At 49.2% G+C, this 23,458-nt stretch overlaps 1 protein-coding gene across 7 annotated transcripts in view; it reads left to right on the forward strand.

Annotated features, from left to right (window-relative positions):
* The window catches only part of NLGN3 (neuroligin 3), a 79,373-nt gene extending 56,882 nt beyond the window's left edge, over positions 1–22,491 (forward strand). For 6 of the 7 annotated variants that reach the window (XM_088664394.1, XM_088664392.1, XM_088664395.1 and 3 more), the window contains 2 exons: positions 17,391–18,180; positions 19,545–21,091. In XM_088664394.1, coding sequence (XP_088520520.1) covers positions 17,391–18,180; positions 19,545–20,391 — 1,637 coding nt within the window. In that variant the 3' untranslated portion in view covers positions 20,392–21,091. Of the gene's footprint in view, positions 1–17,390; positions 18,181–19,544 lie in introns of all 7 variants that reach the window. The other variant, XM_088664391.1, reaches the window with a different exon arrangement.
* Positions 22,492–23,458: the final 967 nt, after the last annotated feature.

Consider the following 23,458-nt stretch of genomic DNA (forward strand, 5'->3'; position numbering starts at 1 on the left):
GTTGTTGGTGAGGCGGTGAGGTTCAGCTTTTGGTGGCGGCGGTGGGGGCAGCGGCAGGAGCGGGTCCTGGCCTGCTGAGGGGTTGGTGCTTTGGCAGCGAGGTCCGGGTGATGGTGGCAGCGGCGGCAGCGATGGGCGTGGGCCATGGCCTGCTGCAGGGTTGCTACTTTGAGGGTGAGGTCCTGCTTCAAGTGGTGGTGGTAGTGGCAGCAGAGGCCGAGGGTCCTGGTCTGCCTGAAGTTGTTTTGTCAGCGGTGGGGAGGTGCGCTTTTTGGCGTCGTTGGCGAGCGGCGCGGGGTTGGTGTGTAGGGGGTGGTGTCCAGGCTGTGTAGGCGGTGGCAGCAGGGGCCGTGGGGCCTGGCCTGCCTTGTTGGGATTTCTGTTGGTATGGTGAGGTGCAGTTTGTGGGGGCGGCAAGGGGTGGTGGTTTGGTTAGTGGGGTGTTTGCAGTGGAGGTCCGGTTTGTGGGGGTGGCGACGGGGGGTGGGTTGGCTAGTGGGGTGTTTGTGGCAGAGGTCCAGTTTGTGGGAGGAGTGGTGGTTTGGGTAGTAGGGTGTTTGCGGCGAAGGTCTGGTTTGTGGCGGTGGCAACGGGGGAGTTGGCTAGTGGGGTGGTTGCGGCGTTTGTGGGGCTCGGTGAGAGGCTGCCTCCATCACTCTCTGGCCCGTTGATGGTTCTGTCAGGAGCCAGCAATACACCTCTCCTCACCCTGGGCTTCCTCACTCCTGCCTGCAGGGAACTGATTCCAAACAGGCTCTTGTACGTCTGTGGTGGAACCTCTTCACTCTTTACCTAGGGTCATAAACCAGCAGACACAGAAAGGGTCTCTGCCACTGGGTCCTCTGCTGCTGTCGTTCAGCTACTGAAAAACTTGTCACTCAAGCTAGAGGTGGTACCATCCTTTGCTAGCAAACAAGCTGGCAGGAATATGCCAGACTCGGGGAATAAACAGGCCTCTTTGAGCCAGCCAGGGGAGGGGACCAGGACCAGACAGGAGGGAGCTAGCAGACCATTTGCTAATGGCATGGCAGCAGGTGTGGTGTGCCTCCCCCTACCAGTGCTTGCACCGGGGAGAACGTTTCCTTGTGGATATTACATCAGTGAAAGGCAATATCTGTTATCCGTTGAGCTGGGAAGGCAAAGGATGCCCCTGTGGCCATTGGAACCCAATGAAACCGTGCTGGAGAAATGTAAGGTAAAGGTAAAGGGATCCCTGACCATTAGGTCCAGTTGACCGACTCTGGCATTGCGGCGCTCATCTCGCTTTATTGGCCAAGGGAGCCAGTGTACAGCTTCCAGATCATGTGGCTACATGACTAAGCTGCTTCTGGCAAACCAGAGCAGCGCATGGAAACGCCGTTTACCTTCCCGTCGGAGTGGTACCTATTTATCTACTTGCGCTTTGAGGTGCTTCCGAACTGCTAGGTTGGCAGGAACAGGAACCAAGGAATGGGAGCTCATCCTGTCACAGGGATTCGAACCGTCAACCTTCTGATCGGCAAGCCCTAGGCTCTGTGGTTTAACCCACAGCGCCACCCGTGTCCCAATGCTGGAGAAATGTATCGGAAGCAAAAAAAAGGGGCCAACATGCAGCTTAGTGGTGAGCACAAGGTGGGCAGATACAATGGACAGTTTTAGTACGTCTGCTCTTATTGCACATGCTACAGGGATGGGGAATAATGCTCAATTTGAGGACCACATTCCTTTCTGTGCTGCTTTCCAGGTGCCACAAGCCAGTGGCGAGCAGGGCTGGAGGCAAAAGTGCGCAGAGCAATGAATGCCAGGTTTACCTTTGTGTAGTTGGGTAGCTTGCACGCGCATGCACGCGCATTCCTCTCTGTCCTCCATGCAGGCAATCAAGAGTCCAGGGACACATTCCAGCCAGGCAAAAGCACCCGAGGAGGAAGGTGCAAAGCAGGGGCAGTGAGGAATGTGTCCTAGGGAAAGTCCTAGGGACCTGGAGGGCTGCCTAACTACCAGGGCCCTGAGCTTCCCCACCTTTAATTTAATGAGCGCACAGAGGTGACCAAACTACTGCATAGTGAACACTTCCTTGCCCTGGGATCCTTGAAGTGATCCTTTCAGGGCCAACCAAGAGAATGGGCGGGAGAGATGTCGATGCAGTTTAATGAGCCCCACAAAACTATTGTCACCACCACCCTCTTTCAGAAATAGCTACAGGCTTGGCCCTTTTCTCAGGGACCTTTCGGTTTCTCTGTTCTGCAGCTGAATAGACACAAACCTTTGCCATTCCTGAGAAAGGGGGCAAGTCGGCTGCTGGTAGGCTGTCCCTTTGGTGGAGACAGTCAGTGTCCCACTTGTACAAACTTTCCATTTGGGCAGCCGGCAGTTGGTTTCTGTTAGCATCCTTGTATGCTGAGGATATAGAAAAGCTTGTGGGGTTTGTTTGTTTGTTTGTTTGTTTGTTTTTGCTTCATCTGTTCGTATTGCTCACTGGCTTCATCACAGATGTCACAACCACGATCCACAGCTGAACATGGTGTAATCATTTCTCTTCAACCAGGCCTTTGGCTGTTAGACAATCTATGGCCTTTTAAACATGCTTTTTTCTGTGTGTGTTTTTAAAATTATTGTTGTTGTTTAGTCGTTTAGTCGTGTCCGACTCTTCGTGACTCCATGGACCACAGCACGCCAGGCACTCCTGTCTTGCACTGCCTCCCGCAGTTTGGTCAAACTCATGTTCGTAGCTTCGAGAACACTGTCCAACCATCTTGTCCTCTGTCGTCCCCTTCTCCTAGTGCCCTCAATCTTTCCCAACATCAGGGTCTTTTCCAAGGATTCTTCTCTTCTCATGAGGTGGCCAAAGTGTTGGAGCCTCAGCTTCACGATCTGTCCTTCCAGGGAGCACTCAGGGCTGATTTCCTTCAGAATGGATAGGTTTGATCTTCTTGCAGTCCATGGGACTCTCAAGAGTCTCCTCCAGCACCACAATTCAAAAGCATCAATTCTTCAGCGATCAGCCTTTTTTATGGTCCAGCTCTCGCTTCCATACATCACTACTGGGAAAACCATAGCTTTAACTATACGGACCTTTGTCGGCAAGGTGATGTCTCTGCTTTTTAAGATGCTGTCTAGGTTTGTCATTGCTTTTCTCCCAAGAAGCAGGCGTCTTTTAATTTCGTGACTGCTGTCACCATCTGCAGTGATCAAGGAGCCCAAGAGGGTGAAATCTCTCACTGCCTCCATTTCTTCCCCTTCTATTTGCCAGGAGGTGATGGGACCAGTGGCCATGATCTTGGTTTTTTGGATGTTGAGCTTCAGACCATATTTTGCGCTCTCCTCTTTCACCCTGATTAAAAGGTTCTTTAATTCCTCCTCGCTTTCTGCCATCAAGGTTGTGTCATCTGCATATCTGAGGTTGTTGATATTTCTTCCGGCAATCTTTATTCCGGCTTGGGATTCATCTAGTCCAGCCTTTCGCATGATGAATTCTGCATATAAGTTAAATAAGCAGGGAGACAATATACAACCTTGTCGTACTCCTTTCCCAATTTTGAACCACTCAGTTGTTCCATATCCAGTTCTAACTGTAGCTTCTTGTCCCACATAGAGATTTCTCAGGAGACAGATGAGGTGATCAGGCACTCCCATTTCTTTAAGAACTTGCCATAGTTTGCTGTGGTCGACACAGTCAAAGGCTTTTGCATAGTCAATGAAGCAGAAGTAGACGTTTTTCTGGAACTCTCTAGCTTTCTCCATAATCCAGCGCATGTTTGCTATTTGGGTCTCTGGTTCCTCTGCCCTTTTGAAATCCAGCTTGCACTTCTGGGAGTTCTCGGTCCACATACTGCCTAAGCCTGCCTTGTAGAATTTTAAGCATAACCTTGCTAGCGTGTGAAATGAGCGCAATTGTGCGGTAGTTGGAGCATTCTTTGGCACTGCCCTTCTTTGGAATTGGGATGTAGACTGATCTTCTCCAATCCTCTGGCCATTGCTGAGTTTTCCAAACTTGCTGGCATATTGGGTGTAGCACCTTAACAGCATCATCTTTTAAAATTTTAAATAGTTCAGCTGGAATATCATCACTTCCACTGGCCTTGTTATTAGCAATGCTTTCTAAGGCCCATTTGACTTCACTCTCCAAGATGTCTGGCTCAAGGTCAGCAACCACACTACCTGGGGTGTACGAGACCTCCATATCTTTCTGGTATAATTCCTCTGTGTATTCTTTTTTAAATTCGTTTTTATTAGCTTTTTCAAAATTTAAATACAGAAAAATACACAAAGAGAAAAAATCACAACATCAAAAGCATCAAAAACACCACAGAAAAAGAAAGGAAAAAAAAGACCAAAAAAGAAAGAAAAATCCACTGATCATATTTCAAATTTTCTATCTTAACTATAATGGACCTCCTCGAGGTCCCCCTCTACCGGTTCATTGTATATCAAACCTCACAGATTCTAATCCTATTTTCTTTCCCTATATACATTTTTCAATTTCCCTTGTATTTTACTATTAAAGTCCGTTTATCACTCTAAATTTCCAAAACACAATTTCTAAATCATTAACCTGCAGCATCCATATTTGCTTAAATTACTCTTCAAATATCAATTTTACAATATTTTTCATAATAGATTCGAAATTTCTTCCACTCTTCCTCCATCTTCTCTTCTCCCCGGTTGCGTAGTCTTCCGGTCAGATCAGCAAGTTCCATGTAATCTATCATCTTCATTTGCCATTCTTCCACTGTAGGCATTTTTGGTGTTTTCCAGTACATTGCTATTAATATTCTAGCAGCTGTTGTGGCATACAAAAACAAATTCACATCCTTTAAAGGTATTTCTTTTCCTACCATGCCCAGTAGAAAGGATTCTGGTTTTTTAATGAATGTGTTCTTGAACACTCTCTTCAACTCGTTATAAATCTTTTCCCAGAAATCCTTGACTAGTGGACAGGTCCACCACATATGGTAGAATGTTCCCTCTGCTTTTTGGCATTTCCAACACTTATTGTCCTGTTTGTGGTAAATCTTAGCAAGTTTCACTGGCGTTAAATACCATCTATACATCATTTTCATCATATTCTCTCTTAACACAGTACAAGCGGTAAATTTCATATTTTTCCCCCACAATCTTTCCCAGTCTTCCATCATAATATTATGTCCCACATCCTTCGCCCAATCTATCATCACTTTTTTTGTCTGTTCATCTTTCAAATGCCACTGTAGCAATAAATCATACATTCTGGAAAGATTTTTTGTCTTTGGATCTAACATTTCTGTCTCTAGCTTAGATTTCTCTAGTCCAAAACCAATCTTCTTATCTATTTTAAACATTTCATTTATCTGGTGGTATTGGAGCCAGTCATCAATATTACCTTTTAACTGCTCATATGTCTTTAATCTTAACTGGTCTCCTTCCTCCACCAGAATTTCTCTATATTTAGGCCATTTGGTCTCTAAATTTGTTCTCTTTCGCGCTTTCGCTTCCAACGGTGAAATCCAAAGAGGTGTTTTCCTCTCTAATAAATCTTTATATTTGTTCCAAACATTCAACAGCGATTTTCTGATTACATGGTTCTTAAAACCTTTATGACTCTTAACCTTATCATACCATAAGTACGCATGCCATCCATACACATTGTTGAACCCTTCCAAGTCTAATATATCTGCATTTTCTAACAAACACCATTCCTTCAACCAGCAGAAGGCAGCTGCTTCATAATAAATTCTGAGGTCTGGCATGGAAAAGCCTCCTCTATCCTTACTTTCTGTCAACAACTTATATTTAATTCTAGGCTTTTTCCCTTGCCATATGAACTTTGAAAGTGCCTTCTGCCATTCTTTGAAACATTCCAACTTATCTATAATTGGCAATGACTGGAACAAAAATAACATTTTTGGCAATATATTCATTTTCACCACAGAAATTCGACCTGATAAGGACAATTTTAAATCAGACCATCTATCCATGTCTCTCTTAATTTCATTCCAAACCTTTACATAATTATCTTTAAACAAATTTAAATTCTTCGAAGTCAAATTCACCCCTAAGTACTTCACCCTCTTGACAAACGGCAGACCAGTGGCCTCCTCCAACCGCTTTTTCTCCTCTGCTGTTAAGTTCTTGTCCAATACTTTGGTTTTACTTTTATTTAGTTTAAAACCTGCCACACTTCCATATTCCTGAATCATATTTAGTGCATTAATTGCACTAACTTCTGGATCTTGCAAAGTCAAAACTAGGTCGTCTGCAAAGGCTTTTAGCTTGTATTGTTTTTTCCCCACTCTCACCCCAAATTCCTCTGTGTATTCTTGCCACCTCTTCTTGATGTCTTCTGCTTCTGTTAGGTCCTTACCACTTTTGTCCTTGATTATGGTAATCTTTGTACGAAATGTTCCTTTCATGTCTCCAATTTTCTTGAACAGATCTCTGGTTTTCCCCATTCTATTGTTTTCCTCTATTTCTTTGCATTGCTCATTTAAGAAGACCCTCTTGTCTCTCCTTGCTGTTTTTTTGGAAATCTGCATTCAGTTTCCTGTATCTTTCCCTTTCTCCCTTGCATTTTGCTTGCCTCCTCTCCTCCGCTATTTGTAAGGCCTCGTTGGACAGCCATTTTGCTTTCTTGCATTTCCTTTTCCTTGGGATGGTTTTCATTGCTGCCTCCTGTATAATGTTACGAGCCTCCATCCATAGTTCTTCAGGCACTCTGTCCACCAAATCTAAATCCTTAAACCTGTTCCTTACTTCCACTGTGTATTCATAAGGGATTTGATTCAGATTGTATCTTACTGGCCCAGTGGTTTTTCCTACTTTCTTCAGTTTAAGCTGGAATTTTGCTATAAGAAGCTGATGATCTGAGTTACAGTCAGCTCCAGGTCTTGTTTTTGCTGACTGTATAGAGCTTCTCCATCTTTGGCTGCAGAGAATATAATCAATCTGATTTCGATGCTGCCCATTTGGTGATATCCATGTGTAGAGTCGTCTCTTGTGTTGTTGGAAGAGAGTGTTTGTGATGACCAGCTTGTTCTCTTGACAGAACTCTATTAGCCTTTGCCCTGCTTCATTTTGAACTCCCAGGCCAAACTTGCCAGTTGTTCCTTTTATCTCTTGATTCCCTACTTTAGCATTCCAATCCCCTGTAATGACAAGAACATCCTTCTTTGGTGTCATTTCTAGAAGGTGTTGTAGGTCTTCATAGAATTGGTCAATTTCACTTTCTTCAGCTCCGGTAGTTGGTGCATAAACTTGGATTACTGTGATGTTAAAAGGTCTGCCTTGGATTCGTATCGAGATCATTCTGTTATTTTTGAAATTGCATCCCATTACAGCTTTTGCCACTCTTTTGTTGACTATGAGGGCCACTCCATTTCTACTACGGGATTCTTGCCCACAGTAGTAGATATGATAGTCACCCGAACTGAATTCGCCCATTCCCTTCCATTTTAGTTCACTGATGCCCAGGATGTCGATATTTATTCTTGTCATCTCATTTTTGACCACATCCAGCTTACCTCCATTCATGGTTCTTACATTCCAGGTTCCTATGCAATATTTTTCTTTACAGCATCGGACTTTCCTTTCGCTTCCAGGCATATCCGCAACTGAGCGTCCTTTCGGCTTTGGCCCAGCCACTTCATCAGCTCTGAATCTACTTGTACTTGTCCTCCGCTCTTCCTCAGTAGCATGTTGGACGCCTTCCGACCTGAGGGGCTCATCTTCCAGCGTCATAACTTTTATATGCCTGTTGTCTTTGTCCATGGAGTTTTCTTGGCAGGGATACTGGAGTGGCTTGCCAGTTCCTTCTCCAGGTGGATCACATTTAGTCAAAACTCTCCACTATGACCTGTCCATCTTGGGTGGCCCTGCATGGCATAGCTCATAGCTTCTCTGAGTTATTCAAGCCCCTTCGCCACGACAAGGCATTGATCCATGAAGGGGTTAAAATTATTACTTATGAATTTTGTGTTTTTATGTTGTAAACGCTCTGTGATCATTGGACGAAGGGTGGTACATACCGTACATGCAATGATAATGATAGTAATAAATGCAATAAATATTCAAAGAAAGCATTTGAGAGATGGTTTCATGGTCACACCTGCTCAAGGAGGTTGTTTGTTTGTTTTTAAATCACGGCACATAAACTTTCGGTGTGTCTCAAGGGGAGGTGTGTGGAACTTTTGACCCTCCAAATGTCACTCAACACCAGTTTCCATGTTCCATGTTTGTTGCCTAGGAACATGTGGAGGGCTCCCCTCATCTCTGCCCTGGGAGCTCAGTATTAGTGGCTACTAGGTTGCAGGCTATGGGTTCCTCTTTAATTAGTGGGCTGTCAGCAGCTTCCAAACCTGAATTCAGGAGGCACAGTGCTCCCTCTGGTTCCAGCCAATGTGTATACAGGAGAGGTTGAAATGATTGCCTACATTTCACATGTCAATAAAAATCACATAATTCTGCATTTTCCTGCAGTGGTGGCAGGGTGTGTGTTGGGGGTGGGAGCAATGCTTGGCAAGTGAAGGATGTGAAGTTCAATAGCATGGGCTTCAGCATACCAGCAAATCTGGTCCTAGGCACAGAAGTGGGAAAAGGAGATTTCCTGATTGTTGGGCTGAGGCGATAATTATTCCAATCTACAAGAAGGGCCCCACGTCGGACCCGGCGAACTACAGACCCCATCAGCTTTCTACCGATACCCAGCAAATTATATGCTAAACATCTCTATATCAAATTAATCAGTTGGATGGATTCTGAGGCTATATTGGCGGAGGAGCAAGCTGGATTCAGACAAGGCAGATCAACAACAGATCATTGTTTTGTTTTAGCACACCTCATAGACAAATATGCCAAGAAAACTTGTGGGGTGTTATATGCTGCCTTCATTGACTTGAAGGCCGCTTTTGATTCAATTTCACGAGTAAGACTGGGCCAAATTGAACACATCTAGTATAGATAAAAGGATATTATTTCTGATCAATGGTTTATATAAAGATACTAAGCTGTTTGTAAGATCCACCATTAATGGGCAACTCATTGGCCCAATTCCAGTCACTAAAGGGGTTAAGCAAGGCTGCATTCTAGCCCCGGCCTTATTTAACCTATATATCAACGACGTGATTAAATGTCTAACATCTCCGGAATTTCATGCCCCCAATTTGGCTGCAATTTCAGCGCTCCTATATGCAGATGACGTGGTTCTCCTATCACGAACAAAAATTAGCCTTAAAAGGTTGCTAGAAGAATTTTCAGCATACTGCAGGAGAGAGCAGTTGGTGGTTAACTACCAGAAAACTAAAGTTATGGTTTTCGCAAGGAAACACAGACCACATAGCTGAAGAATGGATAATCAGCCAATCAAACAGGTCAAAGCCTTCAAATATCTGGGCATTGTCTTGCAGTCAACGGGGTAATGGGTCACACACCAAAAATGTGCCAGAGAAAAAGCAACTCAAAGCGCCAAGATATTGTCCCGCTTTTTTTATACAAAGGGCGGCAAGTACATCCCAGCAGCCATAGAAGTTTTTCAAGAAAAACCCTTGACGCAGTTACTATATGGGGCCTAAATCTGGATGGGGACTCATTGTAGTTTCCTTGAAACGGTCCAATCCAAATTTTTAAGACAAATCTTTGCATGGGCGTAGGCAGGGGGGCAGGAGGGGGCAGCTGCCCCCCCTAGAAGCAAAAAATTAATGTATTTTACAGACCATAACCAGCACTTTTCCCCTCCAAAAACTGAAGTGGAAAGGGCTTTGCTTTAGCAAGAGCAGCTAAGTCTCCGTTTGCTGGGGGGGGGGGACAGCTGTAACAAAAACACATCAAATAAATAAAGCGAAGTGGCTACCAGTAGTTAAGCAGTTAAGACAATGGAGCAGACATACCCAGGCAAGTTTCGATAGCTGACCATTTCACCCTATTGTTCTTAAGTGGGAGTTGTTAATGAGCATTCAGGAGCATTAAGAGTTCTATTGGTGATTTAATGAGGGTGCAGACTCAGAGGATTCAATTTGACTAAGGTGGCTCTGCAAGGCTAAAAAGAAGTGAATAAGAAAGGGAGGAGGCTGTAGCTCTGACAGACACAGTGATGTTTATAAAAAGCAGTGGTGTTCCAGTCTGCCCCTCCTCCTGCATCTGTATACTGTAAATCAGGGGTGGCCACCTCCCAAGAGACTCTGATCTACTCACAGAGTTTAAAACTGGGGGTGATCTACCCCCTTTTGGGGGGTTCAGGTCAAAGCTGTTGAGTTTTTTTAAGGAAGGGAAGCCCTGTTTTGGGGGGTTTAGGTCAAACTTGTTGAGCTTCTTTTAGGAGGGAGGGAGGCCTGTTTTTGTTTAGGGCTTCAGGTCATAGTTCAACTTTTTTTAGGGAGGAGGAAAATTTTGGGTGAGCTTTTTTTAGGGGTGTCAGTGACCTACCAGTGATCTACCACAGACATCCAGTGATCTACTGGTAGATCACAATCTACCTGTTGGACGTGCCTGCTGTAAATCAAGCAGAGAGAAAGCTGCTTACAAGGCTCCTGTACATGCAGAGTTCCAGCATCACAGCGTCACCCAGAGGCACCCACAAATATGAGTTATCCCTCTCTCTATTTCTTCCTTTCTTCCCTCCATCTTCCATCCTTAATAAAATACGGGGGGGGCAGATAAGCCCCACATAGAAAGCCCATCAACATGGGGGGATGACTCTTTCAAATACGGTATTTACCAGTAATTGGGGGGGGGGGGCGGAGAGGCACCTAGGCCTCTACGAGTTGGCTGCTATGCCTAGGAGTAGGACAATTCAAGAAAGCAGAATGATGCATTTGCTATGGTAATATATCAATAGAATCATAGAATTGTAGTCGGAAGGGACCACAAGGGTCATCTAGTCCAACCCGCTGCAATGCAGGAATTTTTTTCCTAAGGTGGGGCTTGAACCATGGTTGAAATATTATATATTATGCTGATATGCAGCAACGCCTCGGAGCCGTCGTGGCTGCGGCCATGCCTTGCCTCGCCCTCGCCCGCCCTGCCACCCCCTCTCGCCTGCCCGACCCTCCCGTCCTTTCCAGCCAAGCAGGGTAGCCGCCGCTGCTGCCAGCCCCAGAAGCACAAGGTGGCCGTTGCTGCCGCCGCCACGATGTCATCAGGCCCGCTGGCCCTGTAGCCCCGCCCACATTCCCACTTAACGGCCCCTCCTCTCCCGTGCCTTGGCCCCGCCCCTGAACGACCATGGCTTGCCCCCCCCTAGTTCTGATCCTGGCTACGCCCCTGAATCTTTGCCATCCTGTCATGCGTACCAAATGCAGCACTACGTCTCGAGGCCAGTCTCCCATCCATGGAAACCCGGATCTGGCAAAGAACTCTTAACTATTGGCTCCGTCTAAACATAAATCCATCTGGGCTATTGCCCTGAGTAATACGGGATGACCATAAAAGCGTGTGGCTTAAAATTGTGCACCACAAACTTATTTCATGTAGTCTGCACACACAGCATCTATTAACAACTGCCAAGGACCTGAGGTAAAACTATATACAGTCATACCTCGACATCCGAATGAGTCGACTTCCGAAGGTTTCGACTTCCGAAGTCGACAAACCCAGAAGTCTTTTCACCACGCGCGTGTTCTGCGCCTGTGCAGAAGCAGGGGGCGCGGTCGGTGCATGTGCAGAAGAGCAAAATCGCGCTTCGCGCATGCGTAGAACAGGCACTTCGGCAACTGAAGACTTCGACTTACAAAGAGCGCTGCGGAACGGATCATCTTTGTAAGTCGAGGTACCACTGTACCGTACACTAATGCATAACACTAACTATTCCAAAATATAGACGTGCCTTTACTTAGGCAAGATTGGATGTGTTCCCTTCTGCCGTGCTTGAAGGCCGATATAAAAAAAACAACCAATGGAGAATTGACTCTGCGCCTGTGGAGATGGTAACTTGTAGACTGTGTCACATGTCCTTCTGGCCTACTGCCTTTACAAAGACCTGAGGAATGAGATTATCACCCCACTCTTACTTACCATTCCAGGTCGGTCACCAGCGGCCACATTGTTTTTCCTTTTATTTGACCAGAATATCCAGAAAACAGAGAAGGTCGCCAGATTCATTGAGAGGGCAATGAGACTAAGGGCCACAATCTGAATGATAATTCTGCCTACTTGATTGGCCCTTTCATTTAGGGCTTATATTTGTCTCTATTTGTAATTCTGTATAGCTCTGAGGAATGAGAGTATCTTATCACCCCTATTTACCCTATCAGGCCGCTCACTTGCGGCCAAGGCCGTCAGACTCTTCGAGAGGGCAATGAGATCGAGGGCCACTATTCGAACGATTTTTCTGCCTATTTAGGGTTCCTGTTTGGTTTTATTTGTGAATTGTATGTTTGCTTATCTGATTGGCCTCTTTTCCTAGTGTTTTTATTTGTTCCATTTGTATTCTTTGATGCTATGGCCTGTCGGCTATGCGAATAAAGTTTGGTTCTGATTCTGGGGAAAGGAGGGAGCTGGTAGTTCTTCAGAAGGGCAATACGGGAGAGGCACACCCTTGTGGCTTGCCAATGCGAAGGACAACCTGGAACGATTCCCCAGCAGATTGGTGTGGCTGCACAAGGAGATTTCCTAGCAGCCTGGAGATTTTATAAAAGCAGAACTTACAGGAAACGGGAGGCAGGACGTGTGACTAAGGAGAAGGAAAGCACAAAACTTTCAGGACTGCATCCAACAAGGCCCAAGATGAGTCACAGTGAACAAATGGCGTTGGTTTGGGAGCACAGAGAGAGACGTGTTAAGTGCTGGGGGCCAGAACTACACAGTGATGCGATGAGAGCTCACAGTGACTTTTTCTTTGGTTAAAAACAGACACACACACACACACACCACGTGTGTGTGCACAAATACGGGGAGAGAGCTAGCCTGTGTGTTTGTATCTGAGAAAGAGATGTGTCAACTGAGGATAGAGCCCTGTAAGAAGGGGTCCCTCCCCTTTCTTCCGCGGCCACTGCCAACCGGGTTTAACACACACACACACACACCCGACAAACCTGCAGTTCCCGAGAGGGGGCGTGCAGATACCTATATTGTGTTTTCCATAATAGCTCCTGGTAGGGGAGGAGGAGTGGATTTTATATTGGGCCTGTGAAGTGGGAGGGGAGGGTTTTTAAAAAACAACTACTTTCCCCCAGTGCAGCTGCTCCCTATTCCACCCTCCTCCCGAAAAGGCACTGGAATATCTTATTGTAGGTCAGAATATGTGCCCACCTAGCTTGCCCCCCCCCATTGATAGGAAAGTGTCTGTGTGTTTCCTTCTGTTGTTAATGGGCTTCCGAAGTTTCAACTTGCTGCTTTTGTTAAAGAAACAAAGCCCTCAAACAGTAGCTATCACTTTGCTGATATGATCTGTGAAAGGAATGGACCCATGGTCCTCTTCTCATGGCATACATGCATGCATATGTAGTTTTATTTGTATGTTTTTCCACAGTTCAAACCATGTTCAAGGCCAGCATGAAACAAAAGACTGTGTCATTTCGTGACACAGTAATTCAGTTTCACTAGCAAACCGGAAGTTAAACGAACCCCTTTCCAGCCCCAGCAGCAGCGCAGGTAGAGTTCATGCAACACACCTACACACTGCACCCGACATGCTAACATGTCGCAACACACAGTCTAGAAAGCTCTTCCTTACAACAACTCTGTAAGGTAGAGGAGCATCGTTATCGCTGTGTAACACAGTGGCTAGAGGCTTACAGAAGAAAAAAGACAGAGGGTGTGTGAATAAGTTTAGAAGAAGAAAAATGAGTGAGAGGGGACATGGCAGAGGTGTATACAATTACACCTGGTGTGAAAGGGAAAAAAGAGGAAGTTTTTTCCTTCCTCTCAGTGACCCTAGAACTTGAACTTGAGGCCATCTCATGAAGCTGAATGTTAGAATGTTCAGAAGAGACAAAAGGAAAAACTTCTCAGCATGTAGTTTTGCTCTCTTGCGATGCAGCAATGGCCACTAAATTGGACAGCTTTGAGAGAGGATTAGACAAATCCCCGAGTATCTGGCTGTGTTCTTTCCCTTGGTCAGAGGCACTGTGCCTCTGAATACCTGGGAATTGCAGGTGGGGAGAGTGCTGTCTGTTGTGCTCAGGCCCGGTGTATGGGCTTCCAATCGAGGCCCCCGGCTGGCCACTGTGAAGTCAGGGTGCTGGACTTTGGCCCAATCTAGTGGTCAGGCCCTCACTACATTCTCATGGCTGGGGCAAGAGTCAAACCAGGGATTTCCCCCAGCTCATAGCACGGTCTCTTTAGCTGCCCCCGCCTTGCAGGAGCTAGGATGCCTTCCAAGCATGCCCAACTGTGCTTGAGTGGCTGATTCAAGACCTCCACTCGGCAGATGTCCTGGGAAGCTTTGGTAAAAGCCTTGCAACGGTTGTTAAAATACCGACAGAAAATGTAGGCGAGAGGCAATTAACGCTGACGAGGTATGCAGCTGGTTGAGGGGCTATTTTGCACGAAGAGAGAGAATGCGATTATAAATAGACATCTACCCCCCCCCCCAAGTCGGGAGCCAGGGGGCTTCTCCCTCCTCCATCCAGAGAGACGAGGCCTGGCCTCGGTTCCCCGTGTGGCATTGCTCTTTTGGGGAGCCCAGGCCAAGTGCTGAGCGCTTCTGTTGCCGCAGAGGGAATGCTGCCCTCTGGCCCCTTCCCCCTGTCTCAGCTGCAGAGGCTGCCGTTTCCTGGGGCCTTTTTGTATTCAGAGGACAAGCTGCATGGAAGGGGCCTTGGCACCCAGCCCAGCATTCCTCTGCCAGCCCCAGGCCCTTTGTGGGCCTGCTTCCTAGGCTCTGTGTCGCCATCGCTGCCCCCCCCAACCCTGCCGCTTCTGTTCCCTCCAGCAAAAAGGCTTCTTTGTGCCACTGGGCATTGGCACGGAGTGGGGCCCAGCTGGGCAGGAAGCAAGGGCTGCTCCCAGTAGGATGCACAGGGTTAAGTGGTGTGGGGCTTTAACCCCCAATCTGCCAGCCTGCAGCCTCCAAGAGCCCTGCCTGCAGGGTTTGGGGCAGGAGGATGCAGGAGAGGCGCCGCTGCCAACACCCCCTCCCTGTACTGCTTATTGTGGCGGGCGGGGCAGGACAGAGCCACACTTAGCCCTGCCTGAGCATCCTGCCAGAGGCTGCTGGCGATGGGTTAGTGAACACTGGAGGGGGGGGGCTTAAGCCAATGCCCCAGGGTGCCCCACACTCTGCAGCCAGGTCAGGATCTAAGAATAAAGTGGCACCGTTTCTGCCCATTTCTGGAGCCCAGCAACAGAAAGAGGGGCTGTTGGGTGTGTCTTGTGGCTACTTGTGTTTCCAAGAAATAGTTCAGGAGAGGGCAGCATCAACTGTTCCATAGCTGCCAAGTTTTCCCTTTTCTCGTGAGGAAGCCTATTCAGCATAAGGGAAAATCCCTTTTAAAAAGGGAGAACTTGGCAGCTATGCTGTTCTCTCCCTTCAGAGCTAGCTACTCGCAGAGGCTGATGGCTGCCACATTGTTGTGGGCAGGAAAACAGGGTGGCTTGTTGTTTGTGTCTTTGTATGTGTACATATATCATTTTTATTAAGTCTCCAGCAATGTTTCAAAGCATTTAAAGGTAAAGGGGCCCCTAACCATCAGGTCCAGTCGTGTCTGACCCTGGGGTTGCGGCGCTCATCTCGCTCTATAGGCCGAGGGAGCCAACGTTTGTCCGCAGACAGCTTCCGGGTCATGTTGCCAGCCTGACAAAGCCGCTTCTGGCGAACCAGAGCAGCGCATGGAAACGCCGTTTACCTTCCCGCCGGAGCGGTCCCTATTTATCTACTTGCACTTTGATGTGCTTTCGAACTGCTAGGTGGGCAGGAGCTGGGACCGAGCAACAGGAGCTCACCCCGTTGCAGGGATTCGAACCACCGACCTTCTGACCAGCAAGCCCTAGATCAGCAAGCCACCTGTGTCCTTATAAATGGTGGATGGCTATGTGGGAGCCAGTTGAAGTTAAATCCTTCAATGACAGAGGTCCTCTGGCTGGGTCGGGACAACATGCGGTTGGGGGGCCAACTCCCATCTCTTGCAGGGGCTCAATTAGTGCCAGCGCCTTCTGTCAAGAGTTTGGGTGTAACCTTCGACGCCTCCCTTTCCATTGAGGCGCAGGTTGCAGCCACAGCTAAGGTGGCATTTTACCATCTCCACCGCATTAAGCAGTTGGTCCCTTACCTTTCTCACCCTGATCTGGCCACAGTGATCCATGTGATGGTCACCTCCAGGCTTGATTATTGTAACTTGCTTTATGCAGGGCTGCCCTTGAAACTGACCCAGAAACTCCAGTGGGTGCAGAATGCCACAGCGAGGCTCCTTACGGGGTCCCTGCCATGGGACCATATTCATCCAGTGCTTTACCAGTTGCACTGGTTCCCGGTGGAGTACAGGATCAGATTTAAGGTGCTGGTTTTGACCATTAAAGCCCAATGTGGCCTAGGACCCTCATACCTATGAGACCACCTCTCCTGGTATGCCCTGCAGAGGACCATAAGGTCCACAAATAACAACACGTTGGAGATCCCGAGCCATAAGGTGGTTAGATTGTGCTCACCTAGGGCCAGGGCCTTTTCAATATTGGCCCCAACTTGGTGGAACGCTCTCTCACAGGAGACTAGGGCCCTGTGGGATTTGACATCTTTCCGCAGGGCCTCCAAGATGGAGCTGTTCCGACTGGCCTTTGGCCTGGACTTAGTCTGACCCCTATGTTTACCTCCCTTATGGTTTTTGACGGGCCTTTTTAAAAATGAGGCTGCATTTAAAAATTTAAATGTAAATTGTATTTTAACCTGTATTTTAACTAATTGTTTTTCTTTCTTTATGTCTTATTGTAATTTTACTGGTGTCAGCTGCCCTGAGCCCAGTTTCGACTGGGGAGGGCGGGGTATAAATAATAATAATAATAATAATAATAATAATAATAATAATAATAATAATAATAATTATCTTATACATTTTATTAAAAAATGCAAAGTTCCTTCCTGACTTCTCACACCCCTTCCTTTCCTGATGTTTGGTTTATACTCCTTTTTATAAGCTGTTTCGTAACATACGTATTTTCATTATCTAAAGCTCGCTACCATTCGATCTTTCATTGATCTGCTGCTCATATGCCAAATCCTGCCCGCAACTTCATTGATGGCTGGTATTTTGGTATGTGATCTGTCAGGGGTTTCTGTTCCACCGTAAGCACTTTTGTCATGACATCCTCTTAATTCAGCAGTCAATTCTGCCATTTCAGCACATTTGGCAGGGTGGCATCCTAAGGGGTTCCTCAGCCCAGGCAGGAGAGAGAGAGAGAGAGAGAGAGAGAGAGAGAGAGAGAGAGAGAGAGAGAGAGAGAGAGAGAGAGAGAGAGAAGGTTGATGTTGATGCTCAGGCCTTTTCTGCTCACCTCTGTATCTCCCCCTGCAGGCCTCTTCCAGAGGGCCATCATCCAGAGCGGCTCTGCCCTCTCTAGTTGGGCTGTCAACTACCAGCCGGTGAAGTACACCAGCCTGCTGGCTGACAAGGTTGGTTGCAACGTGCTGGACACAGTGGACATGGTGGACTGCCTGCGGCAGAAGAGTGCCAAGGAGCTGGTGGAGCAGGACATCCAGCCAGCGCGCTACCATGTGGCCTTCGGGCCCGTCATCGACGGGGACGTCATCCCCGATGACCCAGAGATCCTGATGGAGCAGGGCGAGTTCCTCAACTACGACATCATGCTGGGCGTCAACCAAGGCGAGGGGCTCAAGTTCGTGGAGGGCGTGGTGGACCCGGAGGATGGTGTCTCAGGCAGCGACTTTGACTACTCCGTCTCCAACTTCGTGGACAACCTGTATGGCTACCCAGAGGGCAAGGACACGCTCCGCGAGACCATCAAGTTCATGTACACAGACTGGGCTGATCGGGACAACCCCGAGACGCGCCGCAAGACGCTGGTGGCCCTCTTCACTGACCACCAGTGGGTGGAGCCCTCAGTGGTGACCGCCGACCTGCACGCTCGCTATGGCTCCCCCACATACTTTTACGCCTTCTACCACCACTGTCAGAGCCTCATGAAGCCGCCCTGGTCCGACGCCGCCCATGGGGACGAGGTGCCTTACGTCTTCGGGATCCCCATGATCGGGCCCACTGACCTCTTCCCCTGCAACTTCTCCAAGAACGATGTCATGCTGAGTGCTGTGGTCATGACCTACTGGACAAACTTTGCCAAGACTGGGTAGGTTTCCACACACACACACCGGGCCCAAATGGGTGGGGGTACCAGTCATCTCCCTAGTGGACGGACCTCAAGCAGAAAAAGAGGTGAGGGGTTGCAGGACAGGGATATGTAATGTTTGCAGGGGCTGTGTTACTTGCAAGCTGTAGACACTTTGCTGCCTCCTTGTGCAAAGTTGCGCATTAAACAGATTGGTTGTTTTTGGTGATGGGGTAGAAGGTTGAGACAAAGGCTGTAGCTCATTAGGCCGTGTAGGCATGAGGGTCCTAGGTCTGATCCCCAGCTCCTTCATTTAAAAGGGTTTCAAGTCAAAGAGGGCCACTTCCCATTGGAGTGGGCAGTACAGAATAAGAAGGAACAACCATCAGGCTAATCAAAAGGTTGTTCCTCAAGAAAAGCCTCGTCTCCATCTGCCAGACCAGGGGTGGGGAACCTTGGGCTAAGATGTGGCCCTTAGGGCTCTCCACCTGGCCCCTGGGACTCTCTCTCCATCTCACACCCCTCTATGGCCTTCCCTCTCACCCCTAGTACTTCTGATTGGCTGGCACGTGTCCTTGTTTAGATGGAGGTTGGGGAAGTGAATGCACAGCCTACTGGACAGAGGTTAGAATTACACATGTTGCTCCGCCCACTTCACCTCTGGCCCCACCCATGAGTGGCATGTTTTCCTCAGACGTTTGCCTAGGCAGGAACATGGCCTGAAAAAGTTTCCCCATCCCTGCTCTAGACTTAGCTCAGATTTACCGTACAGAACCAGAATTCCAGGGCCTGCCATTTAAATCAACTGCCTATGTTTTAATAGCTTGTTGCTTCTGCTTTGATGTTAACTACCCCGGATAGGCCACTTGTCTTTCTAAGGCCTCTGTGGCTGGCATAGTGGTTCTTTCTCCTTCGCGGGCCCGGCTGGTATAGTGGTTAGAGTGTTGGACTAGGATCTGGGAGGGCAGGGTTTGAATCCCCACTCAGCCGTCAAGCTCACTGGGTGCAACCTTGGGCATCTTTTACGTTAGCCTACCTCACAGGGTTGTTGTGAGGATGAGGTGCAGAGGAGAAGGAGCACCACGTATCCCGTCTTGAGGTTCCTAGGAGAAAAAAGTGGCATGTGATAAATAAAAATCCTACAGACTTTTTAAATGTATCTGTGGGAGGGGTGTGTATTATTGTTTTGGTTTAATTATTTATTTGTGTTTTAGCTTGTATTTTATTCTGTGAACCACCCTGGGATCCATTTATGAAGGGCAGTATATAAATTTCATCTAATAATAAAATATTAATAAACTATTAATAAACTAATAATAATAATAATAAGGTTGCCCAAAGTCATGTTGCTGACTTTATGTTCCCTCTTGCTCTCACACTTCCAGGGACCCCAACAAGCCGGTGCCTCAGGACACCAAGTTCATCCACACCAAGGCCAACCGCTTCGAGGAGGTGGCGTGGTCGAAATACAACCCCCGCGACCAGCTCTACCTGCACATTGGCCTCAAGCCGCGCGTGCGAGACCACTACCGCGCCACCAAGGTTGCCTTCTGGAAGCACCTGGTGCCGCACCTGTACAACTTGCACGACATGTTCCACTACACCTCCACCACCACCAAGGTGCCGCCTCCCGACACCACCCAGAACTCCCACATCACCCGCCGGCCCAACGGCAAGGCCTGGAGCACCAAGCGCCCGGCCATCTCCACTGCCTACACTAGCGAGGGCTCGCAGGAGAAGTGGAATCCGGAGCAGGACGGAGCGGGGACCTTGCTGGTGGAGAATCCCCGGGACTACTCCACCGAGCTGAGCGTCACCATTGCCGTGGGTGCCTCGCTGCTCTTCCTCAACGTCCTGGCCTTTGCCGCCCTCTACTACCGCAAGGACAAGCGCCGGCAGGACACGCACCGCCAGCCCAGCCCGCAGCGTGCCGCCAGCGCCGCCAACGACATCGGCCACACCCCAGAGGAGGAGATGCCATCACTGCAGGCGAACCAGGTGCACCACGGCGACTGCGAGGCCCCCCATGACGCCCTGCGCCTTGCCACCTTGCCGGACTACACGCTCACCCTTCGCCGCTCACCAGACGACATCCCACTCATGACGCCCAACACCATCACGATGATCCCCAACTCCCTTGTGGGGCTGCAGACCCTGCACCCCTACAACACCTTCGCCGCCAGCTTCACCAGTACTGGGCTCCCGCACTCACACTCCACCACCCGGGTATAGCCTGCCCCAAGCACCCGTGCACTCCCCGTGTGCCCTCGCCGGACCTGGCACTGCTGGAGGGAGGGGGGAGTGGCAGCAAGGTGTGGCGAGGGTCCCCAGACTATTCGCCCTTTGGGGATTTCGTTTGTATCAAGTGCTTTGACTCTCCTGGAGGCCAGGCAAGGGTCTTGGCCGAGCAGAAGGAGGCCAAAACTGCGACCAGAGCCGCTTCACTCCCTGCTCCCAAGTCCAGACACTGTGCAGGAGGGGATTGGGGAACCCTCTGAGCCTGCTGGAGGCCCCTCTCCCAACAACACCTCCCCAGAGCCACAGGGCACTTCCTGGGGAACCCCAACTGTGGGCCTCGGGGTGGTTCCTGCCTGCCGTTTCCTCCTTACCACTAGAGATTTACTGGTCTCCATGGGAAAACAACGCTCGTGGGCTGAGTTGCCATGTCAAGACAGCGGCTTGGTACCGCATGCCAGGGAGCCCTGGGCAGGTGCAGTCCGGTGCCGAAAGCCCCAGTGTTGTGTCCTGGATATTTAACCTGTGCTTGGTCCTGGGCCCAAACAGATGCTGTCCAGGTGGCTCTCCTCCCCCCCCCCCCCCGCAACCCTCACGCCTCTCCTTCGTGTCGTGGAGAAAACTTTTTTCCTGTCCGTCTGTTTCTTTCCAAGAGACGTTTTTTAAGCAGATCTTTAGTTCTTTAAAACACTAACGGAAGACGCCGTGTTTTGTCCTTTGTAAAGATTTTAAACTTAAGTGTTCTTGATATAAAAAAGCCAGTTAGACACACATACACACCACAAACACACAAACACACACACACACAGAAAGAGAGAGAGAGAGAGACCCCCTCCCCATACACTTGGAAACACAGACATGCACCTGACAACCCCATCTGTGCTGCAGCCCCCTTCTGCCCTCCCCCGTGGCCCTGCCAGCACTGACCTGTGCCAAACCGAGAAACCAGCAAGACTTCCCTCGGGGCAGCAGTGGCCCCCAGCAGGCCCCCAGGTCATTTTGTACTTTTGATATGCCCTTCTGCAGCCATTCATCCCTGTGCGTGTCAACCAACCAACCTGTGGCCCAGAGGCAACCAAGGGATCACCTACTTCCCTCCGCCTCCTGCCTCTCCATGCTGCTTCCCCCCCCCCATTGCATTGGCCAGCCTGCCCCGTTCCCCTCCTCACCCGCTGTGCCAAACCTCCCGTAGTTTTCAAACCCCTTTTGGAGCTCGGCCAAGCCCGCCCTTTCACCCCCCCCTGCTCCATGCCAGCCGGACACACCTATCCTGGCCTCCCCAGCACCTTGCCTTCTTGGGTTGGATCAGGCAAATGGACCTCAGTGGCATTAGATGGAGCAGGAGAAGGCCAAGGGCAGGCTGGGCACAGAGAGGAGCAACAGGGAGGGTTGGGCAGGGGGAGGGAATACTGCTGCAGGGCAGCACAGTGTAAATGCAGCATGCCCAGGGAGATGGCAGGGGTGCTGCATTCACGCACAATTGGCTTTCTTCACCCACTGCAAAACCCAGGTGCTCAAGGGCAGGAGGAAGGCACAGAGGGCTCTATTGGGGGGTTGCTTCTTGAGAGCTGGCAGAAACTCAGCCACCGGCCAATCTGAGGGACTAAGATGCAGACAGTCCAAATATGGTTGGACCGGGGCTTGGTCATTCGGTGGGGTGGGGTCTTGGAGGTCTGGGGGGGCGGGGGTCCTCTGGTGGCCATTGGGCAGCAGGAGCTGGGCCCAGCTTGTGGCAATGGGGGGGGGGGCTGCGCAGGAATAAGGGAGAGGCAGGAGCCAGATGGGGTCAGATGGACACCAAGGCTGGGGAGGCTGCAGGAATCACCCACGTAGGGACTGAGCTGGGGTGGTTTGATGCAGCTTGTTTGCCGCCGCCCCCCCCCCCCCCGGAAGCTGCAAAGTCAACTTCAGGGTGCAGGGTGCAGAGGGCATTTAAGAGGGCTCTAGAGCTGACCTGCTTCAGAGGGTACCTTTCAGAGCCAGCAGTGGGAGGTGGGGTGCAGGTGAGCGGTTCTGGCTGAGAATGTATTTACGTGGCCCTGTCAATCACCTGTGCAGAGGAAAAGAAATCCAAATAAAGTGGAAGGGGTATTTTTAGCCGTCTGCTGTCCTGTCTGCTTCTTGGGGTGGGCGTGGGGAGTGGCACAGCAGTGGGTGGGGGTGGGGACCATGGCTCCCCGTGCTCCTTGTTGTGGTAAAAGGGTGGGAGAGCAGTGCAGCAGGGTCCATCTGGACCCCCAGAGAACAACTCCCGCTCGCCAGAATTGCCCCACATCCTTGTCAGGGTGTCAGAAGACCATTTTGACTGAACTGAGAACAGAGAAAGCCACCTTAGGCCAAATTAGTCCACCTAGTGAGCATCGCCTGCCCTGCCTTGTAGAGGCTGCCCAGGTTTCCACCTAGAGGGCAGCTTTCATTGGGAATTGAACCCCTGGGACCTTCCTGCACACAGATGGTGTGCCACTGAGCAATATGCTCTAAAAACAACCTATTCGAGGAGGACCACCACCACCCAGCAAGACGGTGACAACATAGCCCTGAAATAGGAAGCACCTTTTTAAAAGTTTTTTTTAATATATAAAAGTGCAAGAAACATGAGGATACCTTGCGCCCTGTGGTTGCCTAGTAACCACCCCAACATCCCCCCCCCCATGTCCCATCAAGCACAAAAATGACCAGAGATTACTCCTTGCCTAAAAGCACACAGAGGATGAGAAGTGAGAGATGCTCCACTTTGTTGCATGGATGGGAGAAAAGAGACATTTCAGTTTTCAAGGCCCTGACCCAAACGCTTCCACATACTCCAGGCGTGACCCCACATTATCACTCCTTCCACTCTGAAATAAATGGCAACACCCATTTTTTACCCCTTCAAGCCTAGGGCAAAGCTTCACCTGTTGAGTTTCTGCCTACCCCACAGCTATTAAAGCTACTGCACTTTAGTAAAGCAGCACTAGCCCACTGCTGTTGTGTTTTCTTGCAGGAGATCCATCTACACCAAAACATCCCTGAGAGCAAACGTGGTGATTCTGCATGTATCTGGGCATGTGCAGTTGGGCCTGTC

Source organism: Zootoca vivipara, chromosome Z2 (genome assembly GCF_965207765.1).
Source record: "Zootoca vivipara chromosome Z2, rZooViv2.hap1.1, whole genome shotgun sequence".
Classification (NCBI taxonomy): Eukaryota; Metazoa; Chordata; class Lepidosauria; order Squamata; family Lacertidae; genus Zootoca; species Zootoca vivipara.